Source organism: Cyprinodon tularosa, unplaced genomic scaffold, assembly GCF_016077235.1.
Source record: "Cyprinodon tularosa strain WSP-4 unplaced genomic scaffold, ASM1607723v1 ctg288, whole genome shotgun sequence".
Taxonomy (NCBI): domain Eukaryota; kingdom Metazoa; phylum Chordata; class Actinopteri; order Cyprinodontiformes; family Cyprinodontidae; genus Cyprinodon; species Cyprinodon tularosa.
Window position 1 is genome coordinate 892428 of NW_024038994.1, and position 26343 is coordinate 918770.

At 38.1% G+C, this 26343-nt stretch overlaps 1 protein-coding gene across 1 annotated transcript in view; it reads right to left on the reverse strand.

The window, feature by feature from the left end:
* Window positions 1-17439, reverse strand: part of tmem132e (transmembrane protein 132E) — a 254119-nt gene extending 236680 nt beyond the window's left edge. Inside the window, exons 1-2 of the mRNA XM_038290758.1 lie at window positions 16792-17439; window positions 12513-13470 (exon numbers count right to left, since the gene is read on the reverse strand). Of these exons, the coding sequence (XP_038146686.1) occupies window positions 12513-13470; window positions 16792-16870 (1037 nt within the window). The 5' untranslated portion in view covers window positions 16871-17439. The remainder of the gene's footprint in view (window positions 1-12512; window positions 13471-16791) is intronic.
* Between the last annotated feature and the right edge of the window lie 8904 nt (window positions 17440-26343).

A 26343-nucleotide genomic window follows, 5' to 3' on the forward strand; every position in this document is an offset into this window, starting at 1 on the left:
CTTATTTTTGTACATTAATTATGTTTTGATAAAAATCTTTTCGCTAAAATGCCATCAGAACTCTTATAATATTAAGTGTGTCTCAGCCCCCCCCCTTCAGTGTCCACCATATTGGATCAGTCCATTTGCTGCACATGTTCAGAAAGGTCCAAACAGACAGCAGCAAACCATTTGAAAACAAACCATGCAAAGAGCAGTGTTGCCAACTTAGCGCTTTAGTCGCTATATTTAGCCACTTTTCAGACCCCTCTAGCACTTTGATTTCTTTTTTTTCTTTTTTTTTCTTTTTTTACAGTGTCCTGTCTGGCAATGTGGCAATAAGAATAATTGTGTTGATGCCAAAAAGAGCCCAACAGATTTTACTTTCACAAGTGGAGCAATATGGCAACTGCCATACTGCTACACTAGTTGTTTCATGCATAGAAATTGCTTGATTATAAGCAGAAAAACAGAAGAAGAAAAAGAAAAAAGAAAAAAAAGAGAAAAGATGAAAGAAAGAAGAGATAGAAAGGACTTTGATTTCTAAAAAGCTCCTAGCGCCAAATCTAGAGACTTTTTTCTGCTACTGGAGACTTTGGAGACAACATCTAAAAGCAGCGAACTCTGCTCTCCAGAGCGAGTAGATTGGTAACCCCGCCTCCTGCTCTCCTCTATCTTGTCTGCTGTCATGATTCATGCAGCTATTATTTCATCCAAATGAAAAATGGAGAACAGATAAGCAGATCATGGCTTGTCTACAGTGAAAAGAAGGACTGGGTTATTTACTTTGGCCTTTTTGGAAACACAGGAAGGAGCAATCAGCTAAGTGAGCTTAGTGCTTGGAAAAAATCTTTCATTCCTTTAGAGACAGCATGAAAAGTCAGCTGAGTACAAAACATAGAGAGGAAAACAAGAAGAAAAGGGACAAGAAGAGAGGGACACAACCTAGAACAGATAATGGATGTCTATTCTATTAACCTTTCTCTATCTGGAGAATGGGGCTGTTCTATGTGCTGTCTTCTCCATTCCAGGGGCCCCCTGCCTGTCTTTGCCTAGGGCCCCAAATATCCTAAATCCGCCCCTGCTCATAACGGCTCCTATCTGCAGGCAGAAAGTGAAATAGCTTTAAGCAGAACTTTTAACAGTAACTAGGTTATAATTAAGACTCTACAAAGCTCTACATCGGGTCTATAAGATATTAGAACAACCATATTTACCAAGTGTTTCATCATCACTCCTGAGTTAGTTCATAATTAGGAAATGTCGTCGCTTTTCTACTTCAGGCCTTAAAAGACGGGGAAAAAGATTTTCTCAAGCTTGTAAAGTCCAAACAATCCTTCATTTTCATCCCCAAATACTGTGTGAATAAGCCGAGCCTCCAGTTAGATCATTTCAACTGAGAGCGGGTCAAACGTGAAGATTTAACACCCAGGGCTGCCGTTTACCATCGCAGCTATTAAAGTCTTTCTAAAGATGACATCAGAGGACGCGAAAATCAACGTAATACTTTGAGAAAGGTAGTTAACATCTTAAAACTGGAACACAGAAGCTAGAAAAGTGTTTGAATCATAATGAGAGGAGCTCTGCCAAAAATCTGTTTAAAAGAATAAACTGATAAGCACTAATGGATACCTATTAGAGGCTTCTATGAAAGCTTACATTAGGAGCCATTATCTCTTTTGACCCAAGCCTGCATAGAACATCTAATTCTGTCTTATTATGATGCCAACTGAGAAGCACTGATAAGAATCTACTTTACCTAAAAAAAATACTTAGACTAAGTGATAAAATGGTAACGTCACACTATAGAGCTTAAAAAATAACTTTTAATAATATAAAACTCTGTCTATTATAGGTGTAACATTGAAAAATGCAAAAATATATTATAAAACATGAAAATGTATAATTCAAATTTTTTTATTGTCATTATAATGTCACAATTCAATTCAATACAATTCAGTTTATTTCTAAATCGCTAATTCACAACACGTCATCTCAAGCAGCCCTGGTGACCCCAACTATGATTTTTAAATGTTGTATTCAATTTATACTGATAGATCATCTGTATAATATCTGATTTAATCTGTAAATAATGCATTTTAACTGCTAAAGAAAATAGAAATGACAGAGCATCTTTCCACCATTAATACAGTAACCTTTAGTCGGCACTTTGAGAGTTTAGGCAAAGGATCAGAAAAAAAGAAGGGGAATAGTTATAGTTTTAAAAAATTCAGTTCAGACCACCTGAGTTAAAGCATTTTTCATAGAGTTATAGCTCTAAATGTCTCAGCATTTAGTACGTCTCTACCGATGATTCAATTCAATTTATTTCTATAGCGCCAATTCACAACCCGTGTCATCTCAAAGCTCTTCACAGTTCACCAGATCATCCAGTCAATCACCATCTGCTGAGGCCGACTGGGGTTCAAGGAGACAGAAGCTGACATAGAAAAAGAAGCATAGATACAAAAGGCAGCTGTAAAAGGCGGCCCCGTCCAGGAAACACACAGCCAGGCAGACGAGCTCCGAGCCAGCTCCCATGTCAGAGGATGAAGAGAGCACATCCAGTTAGTCACAGTCAGAGAAACAGGACTACACTGGAAAACAGGCCAAGCTCCAACATCTAGAAACAAAGGTGTTGATGGCAGCAGCACAGCTGATATTTCTCTCCAGGATGGAGTCACAGCCAAACAGGAACAGACCAGATGAAGCTACTATGAGAAAAACGACCCAGAGTGGCAGTCAGTGGGAGTGGGGCTTGAACTCAGAATCTGTGGATCCAAAGCCCAATGCTCTAACCACGAGATCGCCACTCCCGCCCCTTAGGAATACTTTACATTAGGGATGAACGATATTGGGATTTTGGCCGATATCCGATATGCCGATATTTTAAAACTCATGTAGCCGATAACCGATATCGATACCGATGTTAAAGCTGGACAAAAATAAGTAGTCATTGAAAATAGCAGTTTTGTTATCCATTTCTGACACTTTGAAAAATAATAAACTCAAATATATTTTCATATGCTGATATCAAATAGATTTTTAAAAACGCGGTATCGATCTATTTTACTTTCAAAATCTGGTGAAATTTCATCGTTCTGTTACAAACTCTCGTGATATTTTGCAAATTCTTGTGAGATTTTGTTAGTAAAATAGATCGATACCGCGTCAATATATCAACATATAAAAATATGGCAACATTTCGTGAATTTTCGGGGGATTTCGTAGCATAACGATGACATATAGCAATATTTCATTAGTAAAAGAGATTGATATGGTGTTTTTAAATGGCAATATATCAGCATATGAAGATATTGGGATATTTTAATGGATCAATATTTTTTCCCTCGTCTTTAGAAGTTTTTAAGTCTGTAAAAAAGAAGTTTTTGAGGAAGAAGAAGAAGTAGTATATCGGGTTAAATATCGGTGGGGTGGCCGATGTCCGGTATTCAGTTTTAAGGCCGATACCGATAGGGGGCCAATTATATCGTGCATCCCTACTTTATATCACTGAAAAAATGATGTACAGCAGACAAGATGCCAAGAATCTTTGATAAGTTATCAAGGCAAAATTCATGAGATGGTTCCACGGATGGCAGTTAGTTACTTTAAAGAACCAACTTCACTGTCAAACCCAAACATATTCGGTTCTCGCACAAAATTAGGCTAGGTTCAGTCTGCAGCCTGCAGTTTGCATGTCCTCAAAACAAAAACAAGGTTTAGATGGGCCACTGTATAAAACCTCAAACTCGATATTTCTGACATTTTGAATTAAAAACCTTCCTGGATGGAAGAGAAACATTTTCAAATTTCAAACTTGGAAACAAAGTCCAGTGGATTGTTTTTAATTTTCTTTTTTCAGTATGACTCTGACCTGGATGACTGAGAACCTTCACCAGCAAAGTGACCATTTAGTTAGTTTCACTAATATGCAACCTTTATCTGATCTTTTCACATCCTTCTAAACAACACAGATCCAACTTTTTCAAATTTGGTGAATCCATATCTGATCTGTGTCTGAATGGCCAGATGAATGAAGCTCCGATCAATGCGACCTGGCCGCCATAATACTCTGATGTTGTTATGCAGAAGCAGAAAGAAAAACGATAGCAGATGATATTGCAGGGAGCAGTCTTTCTCGCTATCTTTTTTAAAAATTCCTTTGTTAATGTATTGGCTCTGGTTGGAGAAATAATAAACATTGCAGGATGTGCTCCTGCTCTACTATCCAGGTTTGTTTCAGTAAGCACAGTGCATGTTCGCTACTTATGAGATACTTAAGTTTCATGAATGTAGTTCACACAGGACATCACATATGAGTCATATTTACTTAGAAATGGGAAGAACCATGAAAAACAAACATTTCACACACAAAAAAAAATTTAAAAATTAAATTAACGTTAAGTCCTGCAGTGTGAGCGTAGCCTTAGCTGGAGGAGAGGCAGTGACAGTCGCCATGCATCACACCCAGGGCCCGATCTACAAAGATTTAAAATAAGGGGCACTCAATTTTATGTGCAATTTTAGTTTTTTGTTGTGCAATAGGTGAGTCTTGTTGTAGATCTACAAAGATTGCTGCATTTGGACACAGCAGATAGATGCATAACTTGCATTTTGATGCTACGTTCAGACTGCGTGCAGCAGTGTTGGGTTTAAATCCAGAGAAATAAGAGTTTAAGAGGACGAAATGATCAAACACAGACAGGGATTTCTCCCAGATCCCTTCACAGCAAAGACTTTTATTAACAGTTTACAACATAATAGGGCGGGTCTTAAACAGTGTGAAATGACCATCTGGCTGGATGGAAGTCACACAACCGTGTGACTCTGCCTCATGACCTACTGGATGCAGGTCATAAAAGTTTATGACCCTCCTGATTGAATCACAGGATAGAAATGTAGCATAATTTTTCTAAAATGTTTCATATGCCCACACAATAATTTTATAATTATCATTCAATAACTCTAACAAGTAAAAGGAGCAGCAAAAACACGCCTGCTGCTTCATTTTTGAGGCTCGTCCAAGTTTAGTTCTGAGGCGCGACTGAAGCATCTTTGCTGCTCTAGCTGCTCAGTGGAAAGTGGGTCTGATGCGCGGTGGGCGGAGCTACTCTATCCTTTCTTTGCCTGTAACAATGGCAGCTATATTTTATTTAACTAGTGGGTAAAAAGTAGTTTGAATCTATTTTGAAGTGAGAAAGTCCTCCTGAAATTTTCATCAGTGCAGTCAGTTCATCCAGATTACCATCCTGCCTTCAAATATTATTTCTCCATGGGATCCGCTCAGACCCCCGTACCACAGCGGTGCTCAGGCCCGCTCGCCTCTTGGGGGTTTTCCCCTACTGTTGGTGGCAGCTGGAAGTAGATGTTAGCATTTTCCAGGTCTGAGCTACAAACTGCAGGCAGCAGGATAATAAAAGTAGGGCTGCAACAACGAATCGATAAAAATCGACTTTTAAAAGCGTTGGCAACGAATTTCATCATCGATTAGTTGTGTCGCGCGATTAATGCGTCATCCGCCGCGCCGTCATCACTGCGTCTTGACTGAAACGGGGGAAGAAAAAAAAATACGGCAGAGCGAGCCAGCGCTGCAGGTGCAGTGTTGCCAACTCAGCGACTTTTCAGACCCCTCCAGCGACTATTTTTCAAAAAAGCGACTAGCGACAAATCTGGCGACTTTTTTCGGTGTCACTGGCGGCTTCTGGAGACTCTTACGTGAAAGCATGTATTGTTCCTACTCTTGTAGGAGTCCCTCTCAGGGCTGCAGTCAAAGCCTCAGCGTCCAGACTGCAAATGAGGCGCGCATGCGCCGGGATTGACGGCACAAATTGATCACAATAATTAAAATAGCCTGCGCTTTGTAAAGTGAAAAAAGTCGTAACATGCAACTTTTGTAAAAAGAAATGAACATGGCACGGAACCACCATGTTTGTTTGGTTTTAAAGTGGGGAAACGTAACGTTAGTTTCTCAGGTAGCTCATCTGATGCTTTCCTTACCGTGTTAGTAGGTTACAGACAGTGATAAGGTTGGCTACTTATTTTACTTTTAATTTCATTTGAATTAGCTTAAGCAGCGTTTATATTTACTTTATAAATAAATTAACTTGCAAATTATGAGGGCAAGACTTTTAAAGTTTAAATCTTCTGGCAAAGATAAAGTAAAGAAGATCCTGCAATTTATGGAAGTAAAGCAGAATAAAATCCAGCAAGATCAGTAATATGTCAATTAATTATCTGCCACATTCCCATGTAAATATCTGTCTTTGGAGGATGTGTTTTTTAGCACCCCTAGTTCTCTCATTTTTATTCCAAATACAATTTATAATTTGAATCACAGGGCTATTTTTATCTCTATGGTTCAGTATTTTCTCAAGTAGCAACTTTAACTGCTATACTTTCCTGTCTTAAAAGGCAGAACTCTTCTAGTCTAAAAAAAACTCATTTGTTGAAATGGGGGGGCCTATTGTTTGAACGCCTTAGGGGCTTTAAAAAAAAAAAAGTCTTTTTTTGCACTTTATGAAACAAAGTAGCCTATATTTTGTGGATGTACAGCTACATTTCTCATGTCAGTTTGCGTAGTTTTAACACAAACATTTATTTTTCATATTGCACCAGTACAGTTAATGAGCAACCTGTACTTGTGTGCTTGTTTGTTCTGTCTAAAATGTTTATTTTGGAATAAAGAGGTTAATATAAAAAATATTTTTTGTCCGATTCGTCGATTTATCGAAAAAATAATCGTCCGATTCATCGATTTTTAAAATAATCGTTAGTTGCAGCCCTAAATAAAAGCCAACATATTTTGCTGGCACGTTTCTACATTTGAAGTTAATAACCTGTTTCAGAGGAGTGATCACAGCGCTCTGCATCAGCAGTGCTGTGTCTGACTCCCTGCCAGCTCCCATATCAGCTTCTCTCATTGGTTGATTTTGCGCGTCCAGCATCTAAAGCTAAATTTTTCCAACTCCAGCAGCTGCTGCTTCTGCTGCGCCTCAGATGCTCAGAAGCTCGTTAGGCGTTGTTTCAGCTGCTCTAGACGCTGCAGGACCTTTTGCTGCGCCTTGATGCGCGTCAACTATTGACTTTGCATATAAATTAGCTGCTTCAGGTGCTTTATGTGTGAGCGTAGCATGAGAGTACGCATGCATATATATATATATATATAGATATTAGGGTTGTCACGATACCAAATTTTTCAACGCGATACCGATACTAAGGAAAATATTCGATACTCAATACCATTTTCGATACCACAAGTAAAAAACTCCAAATTTCAACAGAAATATTTTGATTAAGAATAAAAATACAATAAATAAATAAATACAATAAACAATAAGAACAACATTTTAAGGTTGTTTGCTGTGCACCGTATTTAGCAAGCTTGATAAAAAAAACGTACAAAATTAAAATTAAGTGTTCCTTCCTTGGCTATGCTTTGCAGACATAACAATGACACGAGCCAAACTGGTTAAGAAACAAAAATAATTCCCAGCAGCTGCACCTGTTACAAAAAAAGTCTGAAACTGAAAAGTGCACAGAATTATTCAATCACAGAGTGTTCTGAAAGTGCATTTTCCTCTATTCTGCACTTTAGATGAATGACTGTTTAGGTGCCACTGGTACTCGATACTTTTGAAAATGAGTATTGTATCCGGATACAACATTTCAGTATCGATACTTTTTTGAGTATCGATACTTTTGACAACCCTAATAGATATATATATATATCTATATAAATATAAAAGGCGCTTTTTTCCCCCGCCTTCCATAGTCAGGAATGCATTTTTTTCTGGTTAATTAGTTTATTTTCCTTTTAATAATTTCCTTCTATCTGGGCTTCTTTTTGCTTCCTATGCCTGACATAGGAAACAAATGTTTAATCATTTCTCCATGTCAGGAGAGAGTTGGAACAAAAAGGGGAAAAAAACACAAAGAGGAGAAAAAATTATAGCTATACACGTGTGCTTAAACTGAAGGATAATTAAAAGATAAGGTATGGATAGAATATTTCCATTCTATTGTCATTTCCTAGTTATACAAAAATATGGATGGTAACGAAGGCAAAAAATGGGACATTTTCAGCAGTTGCAATGTTTTACCCACCATCTCCTTGCTGATGGTCTGGGTGGTGAATGCGGTCTTTAAAAGACCGTTTTCTGGGTAATTATGTCATCTGGGTAATGTTGATATAAAGTGCAGCAGCAAGGCTTGAGAACAAACACAAACTGCTGTAAATTAAAACGTTCAGTGCTCGTCACATGCAGCGTGGACAACATCTGAGGTCACCAGCGTTAGCTAACGATAACACCTGCTCACACAAGTTAAAGTTAACAATCGGTTCAAGTGTGATTCAGATTCATTCAAATCCTCATGACACGTAAAGCCATGCAGTCCTGGATCAGGAGGGGCTTTCACTGAAATTATAGAACATAAATGGACACCATTTTGCACGGTTAGTGATCAGTTCTCTGTTGCAATATAAACTCTTATTGCTTTGTTGCCCAGCCCCCCCCCCCTGCAGGGATTGAAACCTTTATTGTCATTTGTCTCTTATCAACAGAGCTATGGATAGCCAGCATTTTTTAACACATCCAGTCAGATTTATTCAAAAGTTTCTATCTAAGGAAAACCAGCTGATCAACATATTCTCATTATCAGTTCGTATGAAATCGTACGAAAAGTTATGCACGATATTTCCTAAGTTTTTGACGTTTTTCCTCGAAAAAACATATCAGTGTAAAACTGGGACGGACAGTGCAATAATTACTTCATGATGTCTCTCACTAGGTTGCTTGCTGTTTTGTATGTTAGTTGTTAGACACTCTCTCGATGACCCCCCCCCCCCCCCCCCCCCCCCCCCCCCACCCAGTCCGACGACTAGAGCAGTTGGTTAGGGGATCAAAGGCATTGCACGGGCCGGCGCACGTTCGTTGGTATCTCTCAGATCCATAGCCAAGCCAGTTTGTAGAACTTGGAGAATTAGGGTTAGCTTTTAGAGTAATGGCTAGGTTTTAGGGTTAAGGTAAGGCTTAAAATTAGGTTTTAGGGCAAGTGTCAGGGTTAGGGATCGGCTAAGTGTAATTTTAAGGCAAGGGTCAGGTGTTAGGTTTAGTTATGGATTCCACTAATATTAGGGTCAGTAGCTAATTGGTCTGGTAAGTTGATAAACATTGTATGTTAGGGTTAGGGTCAGGGTTAATTGTATGGTAAAGTTTATGTTATTGAATGGTGCGTAAGATGCGCATGCGCACGGATATCTTGTCTCGAGGTAAGACGTAAAAATACGACGAAATACGACGAAACGTCAAAAACGTACGAAATACTGTGCATAACTTTTCGTACGATTTCATACAAACTGATAATGAGAATACACTGAGCTGATTGCATGGACTCATTGCCTCTTCAGCAATCCCTCATACTAAGAATGCTTGTAGCGACAGTGGAGAGGAAAAACTCCCTTTGAACAGGAAGAAACCTCCAGCAGAACCAGGCTCAGTGTGAGCGGCCATCTGCCGAAAGAATGAAAAAACTGAAAGACTTTTATTTAGATTTAGTCTTTTTTTTTGGGGGGGTGGGGTGGGGGGGGGGGGGGGGGCGGGGGCGGTGGGTGGGTGGGATTGCTGACCATAAATAATTGTCAAACAAACATATTCTCATCCTAGGTTTGAACTACTGTTGGGGTTTTTGGTTTCTACACAATGACTGTTTCTCATCTGTTCTGGAATGTGCCGCTTTTGATATCTCATTTGATATCTTAAGTTCAGTAGCTTTTATTTGTCCCAGTATGCACAATTTTTGTGCAGTAATAGTACACCTTTCACACACACGTTCCCATTTCACAAATCACAGATTAAAAAAAATCAAAGAAGAAACACATTAGATATTTTAGAAATATAAAAGTAAGGTGGATAAAAGAGAGAAAACAAAATGTGCAGTGCAGGGGATGAATGAGAGCGTAGGCCTGAATGCCTGCAACAAATAGCTATCTGCTTTTCCTAGTGAAGTTTAGCAGCTGAACAGCAGAGGGAATAAAGAAGTGTTTGTATCTGTTGGTCCAAACTGGTGAGTATTTAAAACGGGAACCAGAGGGTAGAAACTGAAATTCGTTATGTAGGGGACGGGTATAATTATCCAAAATGGACTCAGCCTTCCTGATTACCTGATCTTAATACATTTCAGTCATGTTTTTCTGTTGAACACCCGTGATCTTACTACACACCTTAATAATCTTAGATATGGCATTTTTGTTCTTTACATGAAGAAGAGCGTACCAGCAGATGGCAGAGAAGGTAAGTATGGACTCTATAACAGATCTATAGAACATGGTCATCAGAGTCTTGTCAACCTTAAACCTGGCTAACTTTCTCAGGCAGTATAAGCGCTGATGCCCTTTCTTACACAGCATGTCTGTGTTGCTGTTGAAGGTTAATTTGTCATCTATGATAGACCCAAGATATTTATACTGGTGAACAATTTCAATGTCTTGCCCGTTTATGATGGTTGTAGAGGGGTTGCAGGTCTTGTGCCTAAAATCGATACACATGTCCTTTGTTTTAGTGACATTCAGTTCCAGCATGGCTTCCTGGCACCAGTTTGTAAAATAGTCCATGATGGGGCCATGTGCTGTTTCACTGCATGTTTCACCATCTTTTAAAATACTTCATGTTGTCCAATAGCTTCTAGTAAAGTATCTTTTTCATTGGGTCTGGGTTTGGTTACTGAAATTGAACTCAACATAATCACAAGTAACAACTAAAGAAAGGAGGGTCCTTCATTTTCCTCTTAGGGCCTTGCTGGGCCCACTAAAAATAGCATCATCACTTAAAAAAGAAAAAAAACGTTACTTTTGTCTGATCTCTAAAGTTGTTTGATGATCTCAAACATTTAAGGAACATGTAGGAGTGAAAATAATCTAAAACTACATCAGCTAAATTCAAGTGATAAGAATCAACAATTAAATTTGGGGGTTTTGTTTGTATTACTGAAAAAAAGTTTTGCTTATGCAAAAATGTGCAGATTAAAAAAATGTTTGCTTATGCAAAAATGTGCAGATAAAAAAAAATGTTTTGCTTATGCAAAATGTGCAGATTAAAAAAAAAGTTTGCTTATGCAAAATTTGCAGATTAAAAAAAATGTTTTGCTTATGCAAAAATGTGCAGATAAAAAAAAAGTTTGCTTATGCAAAAATGTGCAGATTAAAAAAAAAAGTTTGCTTATGCAAAATTTGCAGATTAAAAAAAATGTTTTGCTTATGCAAAATGTGCAGATAAAAAAAAAGTTTGCTTATGCAAAAATGTGCAGATTAAAAAAAAAGTTTGCTTATGCAAAATTTGCAGATTAAAAAAAATGTTTTGCTTATGCAAAATGTGCAGATTAAAAAAAATGTTTTGCTTATGCAAAAATGTGCAGATTAAAAAAAAAGTTTGCTTATGCAAAATTTGCAGATTAAAAAAAATGTTTTGCTTATGCAAAAATGTACAGATAAAAAAAAAGTTTGCTTATGCAAAAATGTGCAGATTAAAAAAAAAGTTTGCTTATGCAAAAATGTGCAGATTAAAAAAAAGTTTGCTTATGCAAAAATGTGCAGATTAAAAAAAAGTTTGCTTATGCAAAAATGTGCAGATTAAAAAAAAAGTTTTGCTTATGCAAAATGTGCAGATTAAAAAAAAAGTTTTGCTTATGCAAAATGTGCAGATTAAAAAAAAAGTTTTGCTTATGCAAAATGTGCAGATTAAAAAAAATGTTTTGCTTATGCAAAAATGTGCAGATAAAAAAAAAAGTTTGCTTATGCAAAAATGTGCAGATTAAAAAAAAAGTTTGCTTATGCAAAAATGTGCAGATTAAAAAAAAAGTTTGCTTATGCAAAAATGTGCAGATTAAAAAAAAAGTTTGCTTATGCAAAAATGTGCAGATTAAAAAAAAAGTTTGCTTATGCAAAAATGTGCAGATAAAAAAAAATTTTTTTTGCTTATGCAAAAATGTGCAGATTAAAAAACATTTTTTGCTTATGCAATAATATGCAGATTAAAAAAAATTTTTTTGCTTATGCAAAAATGTGCAGATTAAAAAAAATTTTCTGCTTATGTAAAAATGTGCAGATACAAAAAATATGCGTATCAAATAAATCTGGTGACATTTAAAGATAGATAGCTCAGGTCAAGAAACTAAAAATCATTTCCAGTTTTCATCATTTTTACTCCATCAGCTGATAGCCTCCAGTCTGTGTTGTTGGGCTGGAAATACAAATGGTTGGACCTGATCTCTGCAAAGGTTTTCACTCTCTGGACCTGGATTATCCTCCTCTAGTGATATTGTATAATATACGCTATAATTTAACCTAAAAACTATACCCTAAAATTACAATAAGTGGATTATTCATTTACTAAAATGCAATAAGTTAAATACTGAGCTACTGTTGGGCATCTTTACTTGACGATTTATCAATTTAAACACATAAAATGTGATAGCAGTGATGTTTAGTGTATTTATAAGACACCAGAGCCTCAGTAAAACACTGAAAGGAGACTTACTTGAGCGTAAATTGCTCCACAGTGGAGTTGGGCATCAGGTAGAGGAGGATCTTCAGCGTTTCGCCAGGTTTCAGCGGCTTCTCCGGCAGCCTGAGGAACATATTCTTGTCCAACTGCTTGTCCACCAGGAGCTGCTCCTGACTGGCCTGGTAGAGACTGATACTTCCAATGCGCAGCAGAGGGTGCTGTGACAGAGGTTCTCCTCTGGCCACGCCACCTCCTCTGTGACCCTCACTGCACTCTCCGTCCAGATTGGGCTCATGCAGCGTGTAGTAGAGCTCAGCCTGCAGGGTCTCAGTAGTTATTCCATCTAGAAGCCCGTCACCGGGATTTTTCCTCCGACCCAGCGGCGCCACGTTAGTATTAAACCAGGAGGGGGGTAGCTCCAGCTGGGCCAAGCATTGGGCCAGGTTGCCCTTCATGCGGCAGGACGTCTTGATTTCCCGGACGTCCCGAAAAGCATGCAGTCGAATGCAAGGCAGGTTGTCCTGAGCTTTAAAGTCATCCCAGTCTCGTCCCGCGATGTAGAAGAACACCTGGACAGTCGGGTTGTTGGAGAAGACCCTCGCTTGGACAATGAAAGCCCGAACTTTCCAGCCCACCGTCAGCTGGCCCGGGATGTCCAGAGGGCTGGTTGGCTGTAGCAGCTCCTTGGATAAAGCCTGGTCCTGGGAAAAAGGCCCAAAGCTTATGTTGATGGAGGGGAGCTCCTTTGTCTGGAAAACCACAAAACTCTCCGAGCGCTGCAGCGGATGTCCAGAGCTGCTGCTGCTGCTCCTACTGCCGCCGCCAACCGTTTGTCCTGTGATCTGGGCCTCCCGCAAGAAGAAAGCCAGTTGTGCATTGGACATTTTGAAGCTGGCAGGCAAATAGACACTGGGTGGTAAAGGACTGGCTGACATTGCTGAGGCGCTGAAGAGAACATCTGAGGTGGTTGGAGAGATTTTACCTGCAAGAGCTGTGAAAACAGAGAGAAAGGAGGATGAATAAACTCTCCAACAGATTATTTATTTCATACGCACATTTAAATCACAATTCACGGTCAGATAAAGAAATAAATAAAATATAAGTGGAGTTAATCAGATATGCTACTGAGATAAATACGAAGAATAGTTTCTTTTTTATCACTGAACTTTCAACAAGTGACAGAAGATTTAAATCTATAATAAAAAGTTCTACCCCGCTATCCTGCTCAGTCACTGTTTTTGATTGAAATTAGATTCTACGCGGCAAATGGAAAACCAACACACACACTTAGACATTAATGATTCTGCAGGGATCATTGTTTGAAAGGGAAAACAGAATGGATTTTAGTCAATGACTTTATTCTGTTTGTGGAAACCTGTGATGGAGCTGATGTCATTCACATTAATGGAAGTAAAATATGAAATATATACAGGAAAGGACAAAATACTTTGACAGGAAACTATAAACCTAAGCTACTTAAAGACAGCGGTTATAATAATTAGTGCAACTTTATAACTGAACTCCACACAGCGACTGCGTTAATAATATAGATGTAATCATGGATGTATTTTCCTGCTTTTATTTAGGCCCATAGCAGAAACAAAGTAGCCCCAACATTCCCTGTATTTTTAGGGAAATATGAAGAGTTTTCATATTTTACAATAATGACAAAAATATCTCACTGAGTGACAAAACAATCACCTATCTCTGCTCTATGGTTACTCTAAACAGGGGCGGATTTAGGAAAGTTGGGGCCCTAGGCAAAGACAGGCCCCTCAGAATAGAGAAGCCAACACATAGAACAGCCCCATTCTCCAGATAGAGAAATGTTAATAGAATAGACATCCATTATCTGTTCTAGGTTGTGTCCCTCTCTTCTTGTCCCTTTTCTTCTTGTTTTCCTCTCTATGTTTTGTACTCAGCTGACTTTTCATGCTGCCTCTAAAGGAATGAAAGATTTTTTCCAAGCACTAAGCTCACTTAGCTGATTGCTCCTTCCTGTGTTTCCAAAAAGGCCAAAGTAAATAACCCAGTCCTTCTTTTCACTGTAGACAAGCCATGATCTGCTTATCTGTTCTCCATTTTTCATTTGGATGAAATAATAGCTGCATGAATCATGACAGCAGACAAGATAGAGGAGAGCAGGAGGCGGGGTTACCAATCTACTCGCTCTGGAGAGCAGAGTTTGCTGCTTTTAGATGTTGTCTCCAAAGTCTCCAGTAGCAGAAAAAAGTCTCTAGATTTGGCGCTAGGAGCTTTTTAGAAATCAAAGTACTAGAGGCAGAGATGGGAAGTAACGAAGTACAAATACTTCGTTACTGTACTCAAGTAGATTTTTCTGATATTTTTACTATACTTTACTACTTATTTTTATGGCGACTTTTTACTTCTACTCCTTACATTTTAAAAAAATTGTCTCGTTACTTTAGTTTTGAATCATTTCAATGGAGTTACCGTTATTATTTTTCACGTCATCAATACCAAATTCAATCTAATTGGATGGGAATCTACGTTGCATTTGACGCACCACTACAAGATGAATCGACAGATTCGGCGGTATTCATTGGCGGCAAATCATTGCAGCTTGGTGGCGGTGGCGTTAGCATAGTAGCATGGACGACGAGATGATTGAAAATGAACACAACGGAGATCTAGTCCTATTGGCAGACATCCATTTAAAATGTAGGCAACGGCATGAAAAAAGTGCTTTCTACTTTTACTTTTATACTTTAAGTAAATTTACAAGCCTGTACTTTGTTACTTTTACTGGAGTAAAGAAGTTTAATCAGTACTTCCACTTTTACCAGAGTATTTTTTAACACAAGTATCTGTACTTTTACTGAAGTACGGAAAGTGAGTACTTTTGCCATCTCTGGCTAGAGGGGTCTGAAAAGTCGCAAGTTAGGAACATTCTAAGGACCCTTAAGTGAGGGGGGGCCCAAATAAAGAAGAAAAGATTTTTCCCGCTATGTTAAACTATAAAATCCGACATGAAATAAATAATTTTTGTGTTTCCCCCCCTAATTTTTAAGCAGTAAACAGTGAAACAAAACCCCGGTCCTGCATCGCATCAGGTCTCCCTGTCTGTAAGGTTGCTCGTACCGGAGCTTAAGTGTAACATGCGCCTCATTTTAGTTACAATAAATGAACCAAATCAATGCACCTTTATAGCAGTTTAAAACCTTACATACATTTTTTTTGGGGTGGGGTCCAGTAATAATGTTTACATGGGGCCCCAAATTCCTGGCGCCGCCCCTGTTTCCATCCAATACAGTGAATTAACCACAGGATGCAAAGCATAATGTTGATGCTTGGCTGTAACAAACAGGGAGGAGAGGAAAGAGCAAGAGCCGACCATTGATCACTACCGATCAAAGTTTTAATGAATATGTTGGAATCTAACAAGTTGTTCTTTATTCTATCAGCCAGTATTACGGCGTTAGACACCATCTGGAGAACTGAAAGATGTTTTTCATCCCATGCTATTCGACTTATTCATCAAATACCAGAGATAATGGATCCTGGCTTATTTCAAAGAGTCACGTGACTTTATGATAAAGATGAAAAGCCTTTTAAATGGAGGTTTCCATGTGATGCAAACAGAACCTGATCTGGAAATGAGGAACATCTCTAAGCAAACCACTGGACTTTGTTTACAAGTTTGAAGACGTTTCTCTTCCCATCCAGGAAGCTTTTTTTTCAATTCAAAATGTCAGAAATTCAAAACTATTTCTGACATTTTGAGTTGAAAAAGTTTCCTGGATGGGAAGAGAAACCTCTTCAAACTTGGAAACAAAGTCCAGTGGATTGTTTTTCATTTCCAACATCTCTAAGTTAGTACCCTGATATACCAGAAAGTTTTATTTTACAGATTACAGGAAACACTGGGGAAAAAAACAACCCAGAATGATAAATAATCTTTTCTGAGGAGAAACCAGAAAGCAGAGGAACTGTGGTTCCTAGGGGCCAGAGGTTGGTTCAGTGCAGCATCAATAAGTCATTAGAATCATTGCTTATGGACTCGATATTAGTTCATTGACTGACAGAAAAAGCCAAAGCTTTAAAAACAGCTTAATCTTTTTAAATGACGGTTTACTTTCATCTTTTAAATTGGAATAAACAGCAGCAGCTCTCACTATGCATAAAATCCAGCTTTACCTCTTTAACACATCTTTCTTTTTTATCCAACTGCATTTATATAAGATTTCAGTCACAAAGATGTGAATCTTTTATTTTCCGTCAGCGTCTCCTTTACACTTGTTGAATAGATAAATAAATGACCAAGAAAGAAAGGATAAGAAATGTTGCATACCTATGAAAATGATCCAGAGCTGAGCACAAACGCACAGATGCCTGTCCCCATAATCCAGATCAGATATTAAAAGTCCCATATTCCAAGTAGTTCTATCATTGAGATCTCATCTCTTCCAAATCTAGAGTCAAATAAAAATAATAAGGTTTCCTTTTTAAATTCCTGCTCCAAAGTGCGCGCTACTCCACATCCATGTGAAGGTGGAGATGATGCGGAATGAAGGGAAGGAAAAGCCTCCGCTCCTGTCGGCAGCTCCTGCTACTCTGAGCTGCTTCAACTCGCGCTCCTGTGACGCCTGGAAGCGAAGTGTGCGTTCAGGAGCGGCTCAGCCCTGCGCGGCGGATCCCACAGTGCGCGTGGCTCCGGGACAGAACCCTGATAGACAGACTGAGCCTCCTGCCGGTTGGTGGGCTGTGCGCGTCCTACAGACAAAGCCTGTGACGCTGGATGACCCACCCCCCCTTACATCCCCTCATCTCGCCACACCTAGTCTCCAGTCTATAATCACCGCTCCGGGTGATGGTCAGGACGCGCAGCCCTCTGTGGATTTAACTTCCACTGCACACAAGAAACACTCCTGCGCCATTTATCTTCCCCCTCTCTGCCTCTCTGGACGTGTTCAGGCAGAGCTGTGAGAGCCAGGCAGAGAATAAGAAGTGTGTGCGTGGGGGGGGGGGGGGGGTTTGCGTGAATGCCTTAAGGCAAAGAGAGAGAGAGAGAGAGAAAAGAAGTGGGGAAAACAGGGATTAGATAAAGGTTATTGATGAATTAGCTCAAATATGCTCCTCCTTCCTCACCCCCCCTCCAGGGTGCAACAGCCTCATGAGAATGAAGAGGTTACCAGCACAGGATGGGGAGGGGGAGGGGTACACACACACCACCATGCTGCCTGACTCACATGTGGCTGGAATTCCCTTCATAAAGGAGAGGAATCCATGGATCCCAGTGAGTGTGGGGGGTCTATAAACTGAATTGTAGCAGCAGAAGGCGGTCACTTACAAACAAAGAAAAAGACCAGCTGGAGAGAGTCTCCTTGTTAACCCAAAGCTCTCCAAATCACAGGAATGTCTGCTCTTGTTTCGGTGGAGGGACGAACCCACGAAACCTCCCACTCCAGAAGAAAACCCAGCCCAGCGGTGCTCTGGAGTCCGTCCTCTAGAGCTCCCACCGATGCTGAATATTTTACAAGCCACAAAACATCCTAACAAAACTCAGAGACTACTCCGCTAATCCAAGCCTGAGGAAAAGATCAAACATGTACCTCACGTATCAGGATACACACAGTGTCTGCCTGCCAACTCCAATAATCAAAGTAGGGTATTTTTACCTCCCCGCTGCTAAAAGTCTACATAATATCACTGCAAAGTTTCAACGGCAATATCTCACCGTCTTGGAGTAGCTGTAGCCTTCAGCTCCGACAAAAACCGAGTCCCAGGGTAACCTGCCTCTTTAGCTAAATAGCAAGTGCCCTTGAGCAAGGCACTTCAGTGAGAGAATTCTTAAGTGCGGGAAAAGCACCTGCGGCAGGCCAGACAGCCCCAAACAAATTGGCTTTCAGCGAAGGATTGTTTTAGTCAGAAAGACAGCCTATAATATTTAACTGCTTGATTTCTTCCCATCATTTTATTGAAAACCAGGGTGAAGGGGAACGTTTTCTTCCTAGCAACCGCATCACACTGCTTTTTTGACAGAGAACTGAGAGTTTAGGTTTTTTTTATTGCTTAGCACTTGGCTGTGAATATATCCATTGTTTCTCAGGTTATTACCTGAACCACATTAGTTGAAAAAGGTCATTTTAGTCCCACAGTTTCTTAAACTAAACATAATGCTCTCATGTAAGGAAAACCTTTCCATGAGTGCGGCAAAGGGGATTAGGACAAAATGCAGTTCTTTTGGGCAATTAATGCAGACACAGCTCTGGCTTTGGCTAGATAAGTACCCAACAGCTCCTAAGACTTTCTCCTGCATATAACTCCCAGAGCAATCCGTACAAAATTCCTTAAGGGACATGCTGGAGAAGATTCTCAGTCATCCAAGTCATAGTCACTCCAAAAAAGTAAGAAAAATAAAATAAAAAAATCCACTGGATTTTGTTTCCAAGTTTGAAGACGTTTCGTTGAGTTTGAGGCTACCGTATATAGCCTCGAACTCAGTTCTATTTCTGACATTTTGAATTGGATGGGAGGAAAAACGTCTTCAAACTTGAAAACAAAGTCCAGTGGATTATTTTTTTAAATATTTGGAATTCCTAAAGGGACACAATTGTAGGGCTTTCGAAGATTCACAAAGCGCATGCAGACCAAGAAACTATGAACCTTCAGCAGTTCTGTAAGAATAAAGATCCAACGTGGGACAGCCAGGATGAAAGAAATGTTGTAAGGATTTTTATCAAAAACATTATTAATGTGTACAAACAAGGAATAGTTGTATTTAGGGATGTAGGATATTGGGATTTTGGCCGATATGCCGATATGCCGATATTTTAAAACTCATGTAGCCGATAACCGATATCGATACCGATGTTAAAGCTGGACAAAAATAAGTAGTCATTGAAAATAGCAGTTTTGTTATCCATTTCTGACACTTTGAAAAATAATATACTCAAATATATTTTCATATGCTGATATCAAATAGACTTTTAAAAACGCGGTATCGATCTATTTTACTTTCAAAATCTCGTGAAATTTCATCGTTCTGTTACAAACTCTCGTGATATTTAGCAAATTCTTGTGAGATTTTGTTAGTAAAATAGATCGATACCGCGTCAATATATCAACATATAAAAATATGGCAACATTTCGTGAATTTTCGGGGATTTCGTAGCATAACGATGACATATAGCAATATTTCATTAGTAAAAGAGATTGATATGGTGTTTTTAAATGGCAATATATCAGCATATGAAGATATTGGGATATTTTAATGGATCAATATTTTTTCCCTCGTCTTTAGAAGTTTTTAAGTCTGTAAAAAAGAAGTTTTTCAGGAAGAAGAAGAAGTAGTATATATATATTTTTTTTTTAGACTTTAGAAACTCAGAAGCTGATCAAATATCGGGTTAAATATCGGTGGGGGGGCCGATGTCCGATATTCAGTTTTAAGGCCGATACCGATAGGGGGCCGATTATATCGTGCATCCCTAGTTGTATTAACCATACATGGAAACAGAGTTTTATGGGGCCCCCAGGAACTTGGGGCCCTAGGCAACTGCCTAGTATTGCCTGATGGTATACCCCTCCCCCCCATGTGTGAAGTTTGTTTCACAATAGTTTAAAATTGCTATATCGTGAAATATCCAACATCTTCAAAAAGAACTGGCCAAATCTACAGACCATAGAATAGAATAGAATAGAATAGAATAGAATAGAATAGAAAATCCCTTTATTGTCCCAAAATGGGGAAATTCAGGTGTTTACAGCAGCAAAAAGATTATAGGAAAAAAAAAATGGTCACAAATGTGGACCTAAGAAAAATGTATGAGAATAACGTAATAGTGAAGAGTTAAAAGATAAACAATGAAATACTGTAAAGTGTTTTAACAATATAAAACTGTAGAATAAATAACCAATATAAAGCTATGGACATTTTTACAGTAATGGATATTTGAAAATAGCAGCAACATCAGAGGTGTGCAAAATGACAGCATAAGATGCAGGGAAGGTTGGATTTATTTTTTGTAATTACAGAAATCATAAAGAAAAAAAAGGACAGGATAGTCTGTAAACATATATATGTTTTTCATATTCTATTTATTCTTTTATTCTCATCCAGATTTGGAAACTGCTAAAACGTATGAAGTTCTGGCCGTAGCAATAGGTGTAGAAAATGTGAAGGACAAAAACGCATCAGAGTGCTTATAGATCCACAGCAGCAGGACTTCTTCAGCACCTGCTGCACCGTCTCGTTTTCCCAGTGGGTTGGAAAAACACCAACAGTGTTGTATGGAAGCAGTGAGAAATGTCCAGAAAATCTCAGGGGTGAATGTAAACAGTAGATATGCTCACAAGGTACAGATTGAAAAACCAAAAGATCTGCAGAAAAATAAGTTGACCGCTTCATCAGATCAGAAAATCCTCTGATCAAAGTCATGTAGTGCATTTTACAAGAGATATTTTAAGGTATATTTTCTAACAAACTTCATAGGCGAGCCCTATACTAGATAAAAAAACACAGATATGTTTAGTCTGAACTCTATCTATTAAGCTTCCACCACATCCTGCTGTGCTGAAACACAACACAATCAATGTAAGTCTGGCCCACTGACTAACAATCTATTATTAACTTTTTATAGATCAAACTAAGGATATAGAGGCTGGAGTTGTTAACTGTAAATAAACTGCAACACCCTTTTGAAGTTTTTCACCGGTTATATTGACTTTAGAGTAAGAGAAAATTCAGGAAGAAGTTTTCTCAGTGAGAAGCAGCAAATCAGATGTCAGGGTTTCTATAGAAGTGGTTCTAGTCCCGCCCCTGAGCTTGATGGATGAAGGCGACAGCCTAAATTATTTAATGGGATACAGACGGAGTATTAGGGTCAGCCTAGAGATTTGTTTGATTTGATAATATTATAAGAATAAAGTCATAACATTACAAGAATAAAGTTGTATATTTAAATAAATAAATTACGAGAATGAAGATTTCCTGATTTGTCAAACCGATGCTAAAGTATAACTTCACATGATGCTCCACATTCCTCATTTTAGGGAAGAAAGGGATTCTCGTAAGAGTTGTCATAAAATACAACTTTATTCTCCTAATATTAGGACTTTATTTTTGTAATTTTACAACTTTATTCTCGTACTCTTATGACTTTGTTCTCGTAATGTTACGACTTTATTCTCGTTCTCTTATGGCTTTGTTCTTGTAATGTAGGACTTTGTTCTCACAATGTTAGGACACTGTTCTCGTAATGTACGACTTTATTCTCGTAATTCCATGACTTATTCTCATAGCATTACAACTTTATTCTCATAATATTACTTTATTGTCGTAATTCCATGACTTTATTCTGGTAATGTTACGACTTTATTCTCATAGCATTACAACTTTATTCTCATAATGTTACAACTTTATTCTCGTAATCTTATGACTTTGTTCTCGTAATGTTAGGACACTGTTCTCGTAATGTTACGACTTGATTCTCGTAATGTTATGACTTTATTCTCATAGCATTACAACTTTATTCTCATAATGTTACGACTTTATTCTCGTACTCTTATGACTTTGTTCTCGTAATGTAGGACACTGTTCTCGTAATGTAGGACACTGTTCTCGTAATATACAACTCTATTCTCGTAATTCCATGACTTCATTCTGGTAATGTTACGACTTTATTCTCGTAATGTTATGACTTTATTCTCATAGCATTACAACTTTATTCTCATAATGTTACGACTTTATTCTCGTTCTCTTATGACTTTGTTCTCGTAATGTTACGACTTTATTCTCGTAATGTTACGACTTTGTTCTCGTACTCTTATGGCTTTGTTCTTGTAATGTAGGACTTTGTTCTCGTAATGTTAGGACACTGTTCTCGTAATGTACGACTTTATTCTCGTAATTCCATGACTTATTCTCATAGCATTACAACTTTATTCTCATAATGTTACTTTATTCTCGTAATTCCATGACTTTATTCTGGACTTATTCTCATAGCATTACGACTTTATTCTCATACTCTTATGACTTTGTTCTTGTAATGTAGGACTTTGTTCTCGCAATGTTAGGACACTGTTCTCGTAGTCTACGACTTTATTCTCGTAATTCCATGACTTATTCTCATAGCATTACAACTTTATTCTCATAATATTACTTTATTGTCGTAATTCCATGACTATATTCTGGTAATGTTATGACTTTATTCTCATAGCATTACAACTTTATTCTCATAATGTTACGACTTTATTCTCGTTCTCTTATGGCTTTGTTCTCGTAATGTACAACTTTATTCTCGTAATTCCATGACTTATTCTTATAGCATTACAACTTTATTCTCATAATATTACTTTATTCTCGTAATTCCATGACTTTATTCTGGACTTATTCTCATAGCATTACGACTTTATTCTCATACTCTTATGACTTTGTTCTCGTGATGTTACGACTTTGTTCTCGTAATGTTCCGACTTTATTCTCGTAATGTTATGACTTTATTCTCATAACATTACAACTTTATTCTTGAACTAAATAAAAAAAAATTCTAGCCTGGCCCTAATACTCTGTCATAAAATAATTATATGTAAAGTTAAATTAATTTATGTAACGAAAAAATTACATTTACTAATTTTATTTTCATCATTTAAAAAATTTATTTGTTGGCACATATGATTGCATTTTACATTTCATAATTTAATGATAGTTTTCTTTAATGCTGAATTAAATAAAAAAAATTAAATACAATTAACTTTTTAATGGAATTTTTAATGAAACTTTTATTTTATATTGTATTATTTCATGGTACATTTATTTATTTAGTGGTTTATTTGATGTAATATTTAAAAATGTATTAGGTAAATAAATAGGTACACTTAATATTTGATGGGACATTCATTGTCGCATTTGTTTTCTTCATTTTACTTTTCATTACTTCCTGATAAATTTTTTTTATTTAATTTTGTAATCACATTTATTTATTTCATGAAAAATGTATTTAAAGTTGTCCCCTTTAATCCTCTAACACTTTAAATAAATGATCTCGCAGGAAATTCAAAAAGCCTTACAAACGCAAACATTGAGATAAGCAAACACAAAAAAAAACACTTGCAAAGAAGACAATATGGTCAAAAAAAAAAAAAACTGAACTCGTTTGAATTAGAGAGCAGTAAAGTAGGCATTCACCAAACCTGCAACAGATTTATAAATGATGCTAACACACAAAACACATGCAAATGGAAAATTATAGAGGTAGCAGCAAACAACTGCAGGTTAACCATCGTTATTTTCATTCATACAGTTTTGTTAATTGGAAATACACACTAATGGTCTGCAGCAACCAGGCGGAATTTAAGAGATGAAGAAAAGCTGCAAACTAGCACCGCATAATGAAAGTATTCTAAACCAGGGTGGAGACGCTCACCAACACATAAGGAACCACAACATAAATATTCTATGGAATAATGTCCAAGGATCAGATCACTGGGAAAACCATAAAAGGAATGCCGTCAATAGAACATGTAAAAAGGAGAAAGAACAAAAATAACTTGACTCTAACGTTTCTGAGGTCAATTATAACCTGTTGTTTACATATTTTTACATTACAAGCCAAACTTCAACATATTTCCTCATGGGGGCATGAAGAAACCACTTTTATCCAAACCAATTGTGTCCCAGCAGATTTATTCTTATTGCTGCTTTTATTCTATTGTTGGGCTTGATGGTATAGCTAAAAGCGGAATTAAAACAAGAAAATCAGATTCAGAACAGTGACAATGCTAAGAAGCGTTTCAATTAAAGATCTTAGTTTAAGGCGTCATTTTGAAAGTGAGCTAAAACAATCTACATCTTTTTAAAGATCTCATTATAATAAGATAGTATCTCATTATTTTGAGATGCAATCTCATTATAATCCCATTATTTTGAGATAATTTTTTTCATTTTATTTAACAGATTGGCAGAAATGGACTTCCATAATGCTCCTTTTCATTCCACCCAAGGTCACTGGGGCACAGAAACCCCCCTACTAGAATAAAGGGGGCATTTAATAATAAAAAAACAGAAATATTAAATAATAAAGAAAAAAGAATGCTTCATACAATATTCAAACAACTAACATTTATCTTATTGGATGACCATTATAAATCTTAAGCTAATTGGATCTGGAGGTCTGCCCATTTTCTCCACCAGAGGCCGCACTAGATCTCCTGGAGCCGGAGCTGATTGCCACCACCTGTTGCTCATTTGCTCATCAGGAGACCAGTATATAAGGAGGCAGAGGACATCACTCCAGCGCCAGAGTGTTTGCCAGTTATGGTTAGCAAGCCTGAGCCAACCTGCCTGTCTGAATCTCTGACTCCCTGAAAACCTGAACCTGATCTGTTTTGTCTTCTCTGCTTCCCAGGTTGAATCTGTCTGAAACCAGAAACCCTGAAGAGTTTCTCTGTTGGAAATCTGTCTGTCTGATCTCTGAAGAACCCTGGAGAATCTAACCAGTCAAAGACCTGCCTGCCCGCTCTCTGAAGAATCTGGAAGGGAAACTCAAATCTGTGATCTGCAAGCACTCAAGCCAAGCTCTGCCTCCGCCAAGCCCTCAGCCTGCCGACAGCCTCTGGACCCCCCTGGTTCCCCCCCTCTGCCGCTCTGCTCAAACTCCAGAACAGGTACAGACCTGCTCAGTCACATTCTGCAAATTACCTGGACATCTGCTAACTCCTCTGTCCCCCTCTGCAGTGAACCCAGTCGGGACCAGTCCTAGAACTGATTATCCCCTGGAACTGTTTATATTCTGTACAGTGTTTATTCAATAAACCTTTGAACCTTTTCCCTGTCTGATGAGTGTTCTGCATGTGGGTTAGGAACCTGAAACCAAACATGACATGGAACCTTATAACAATAACCACAGAAAAGTGAAATTGACATTTATATTCATGTTGGCATTCTATACTAGCCTGGGTGCCATTCCGAACTTAGTCCCGCCCACAACGTTTGAGGTCGGGAAGTTCGGTCTGGCATTGATTAATAGTAGCGCGAGTATGCTAGCACAATATCTGGCGGGCCAATCAAATTGTCAGGGCGGGCTTTATACGATGATGGACAGATGATCAACAGTAACGTAATCAACCACGTCACCAAAGCGCGCTTGGGTGACAACAACAATGGCTGCCGCTGGAGAGTTGAGGTGAGTAGATTCTGCTATTAGGTCTGTTCTAGAAGATATCGACAGCAAATTAATTTTAAAAGAGGAACAGAGAAACGCGATCAAGGCATTTGTTGAAAAGAAAGATGTTTTTGGTGTCCTTTCTACAGGATTCGGCAAAAGTTTAATTTAATAGCTGGCTCCCTTGGTCGCTTAACATACGTCACGCACTCCGTTGCTCTTATTGGTTGTAGGTCTATCCAATTGAATGCAGAGGCATTTTTTTTCCTGGTTCGTTCGAAACACGCCCCATAATCACAGCTCTATGGAGCAGCATCAGACTCATTCTGACTAGAATTGAGTAGGACTACGTCAGGTTAATTCTATACTGGTCAAAATACAACAAAGAAAACTGAATGCAGACACATTGAGCTCTTTAGGAATTCAGTGAACCAAGAACTGATCAATCCTGAGTAGAAAATGACAAAAACTTAGTAACATCGGCAGTGATTATTCTTAAATCAACACAAAAACTAGAAATTAGTTGCATCTTGTTTTTTCAGGTAATTTTTCCTCAGTCTGTGTTTTTTACTTGTCTATCAACTCTCAGTTCGCTTGTGTGATTTGAGAAATGCTCCCACTGACCGGCTCCCATTTGGAAATGAGCATCGATGCATTAATTTAATGAAACAAACAGCTATTATATTTGCATCTGTTTTTATAGTTGCTTTTTTATATAAATATCTCACCAAATGAATCTA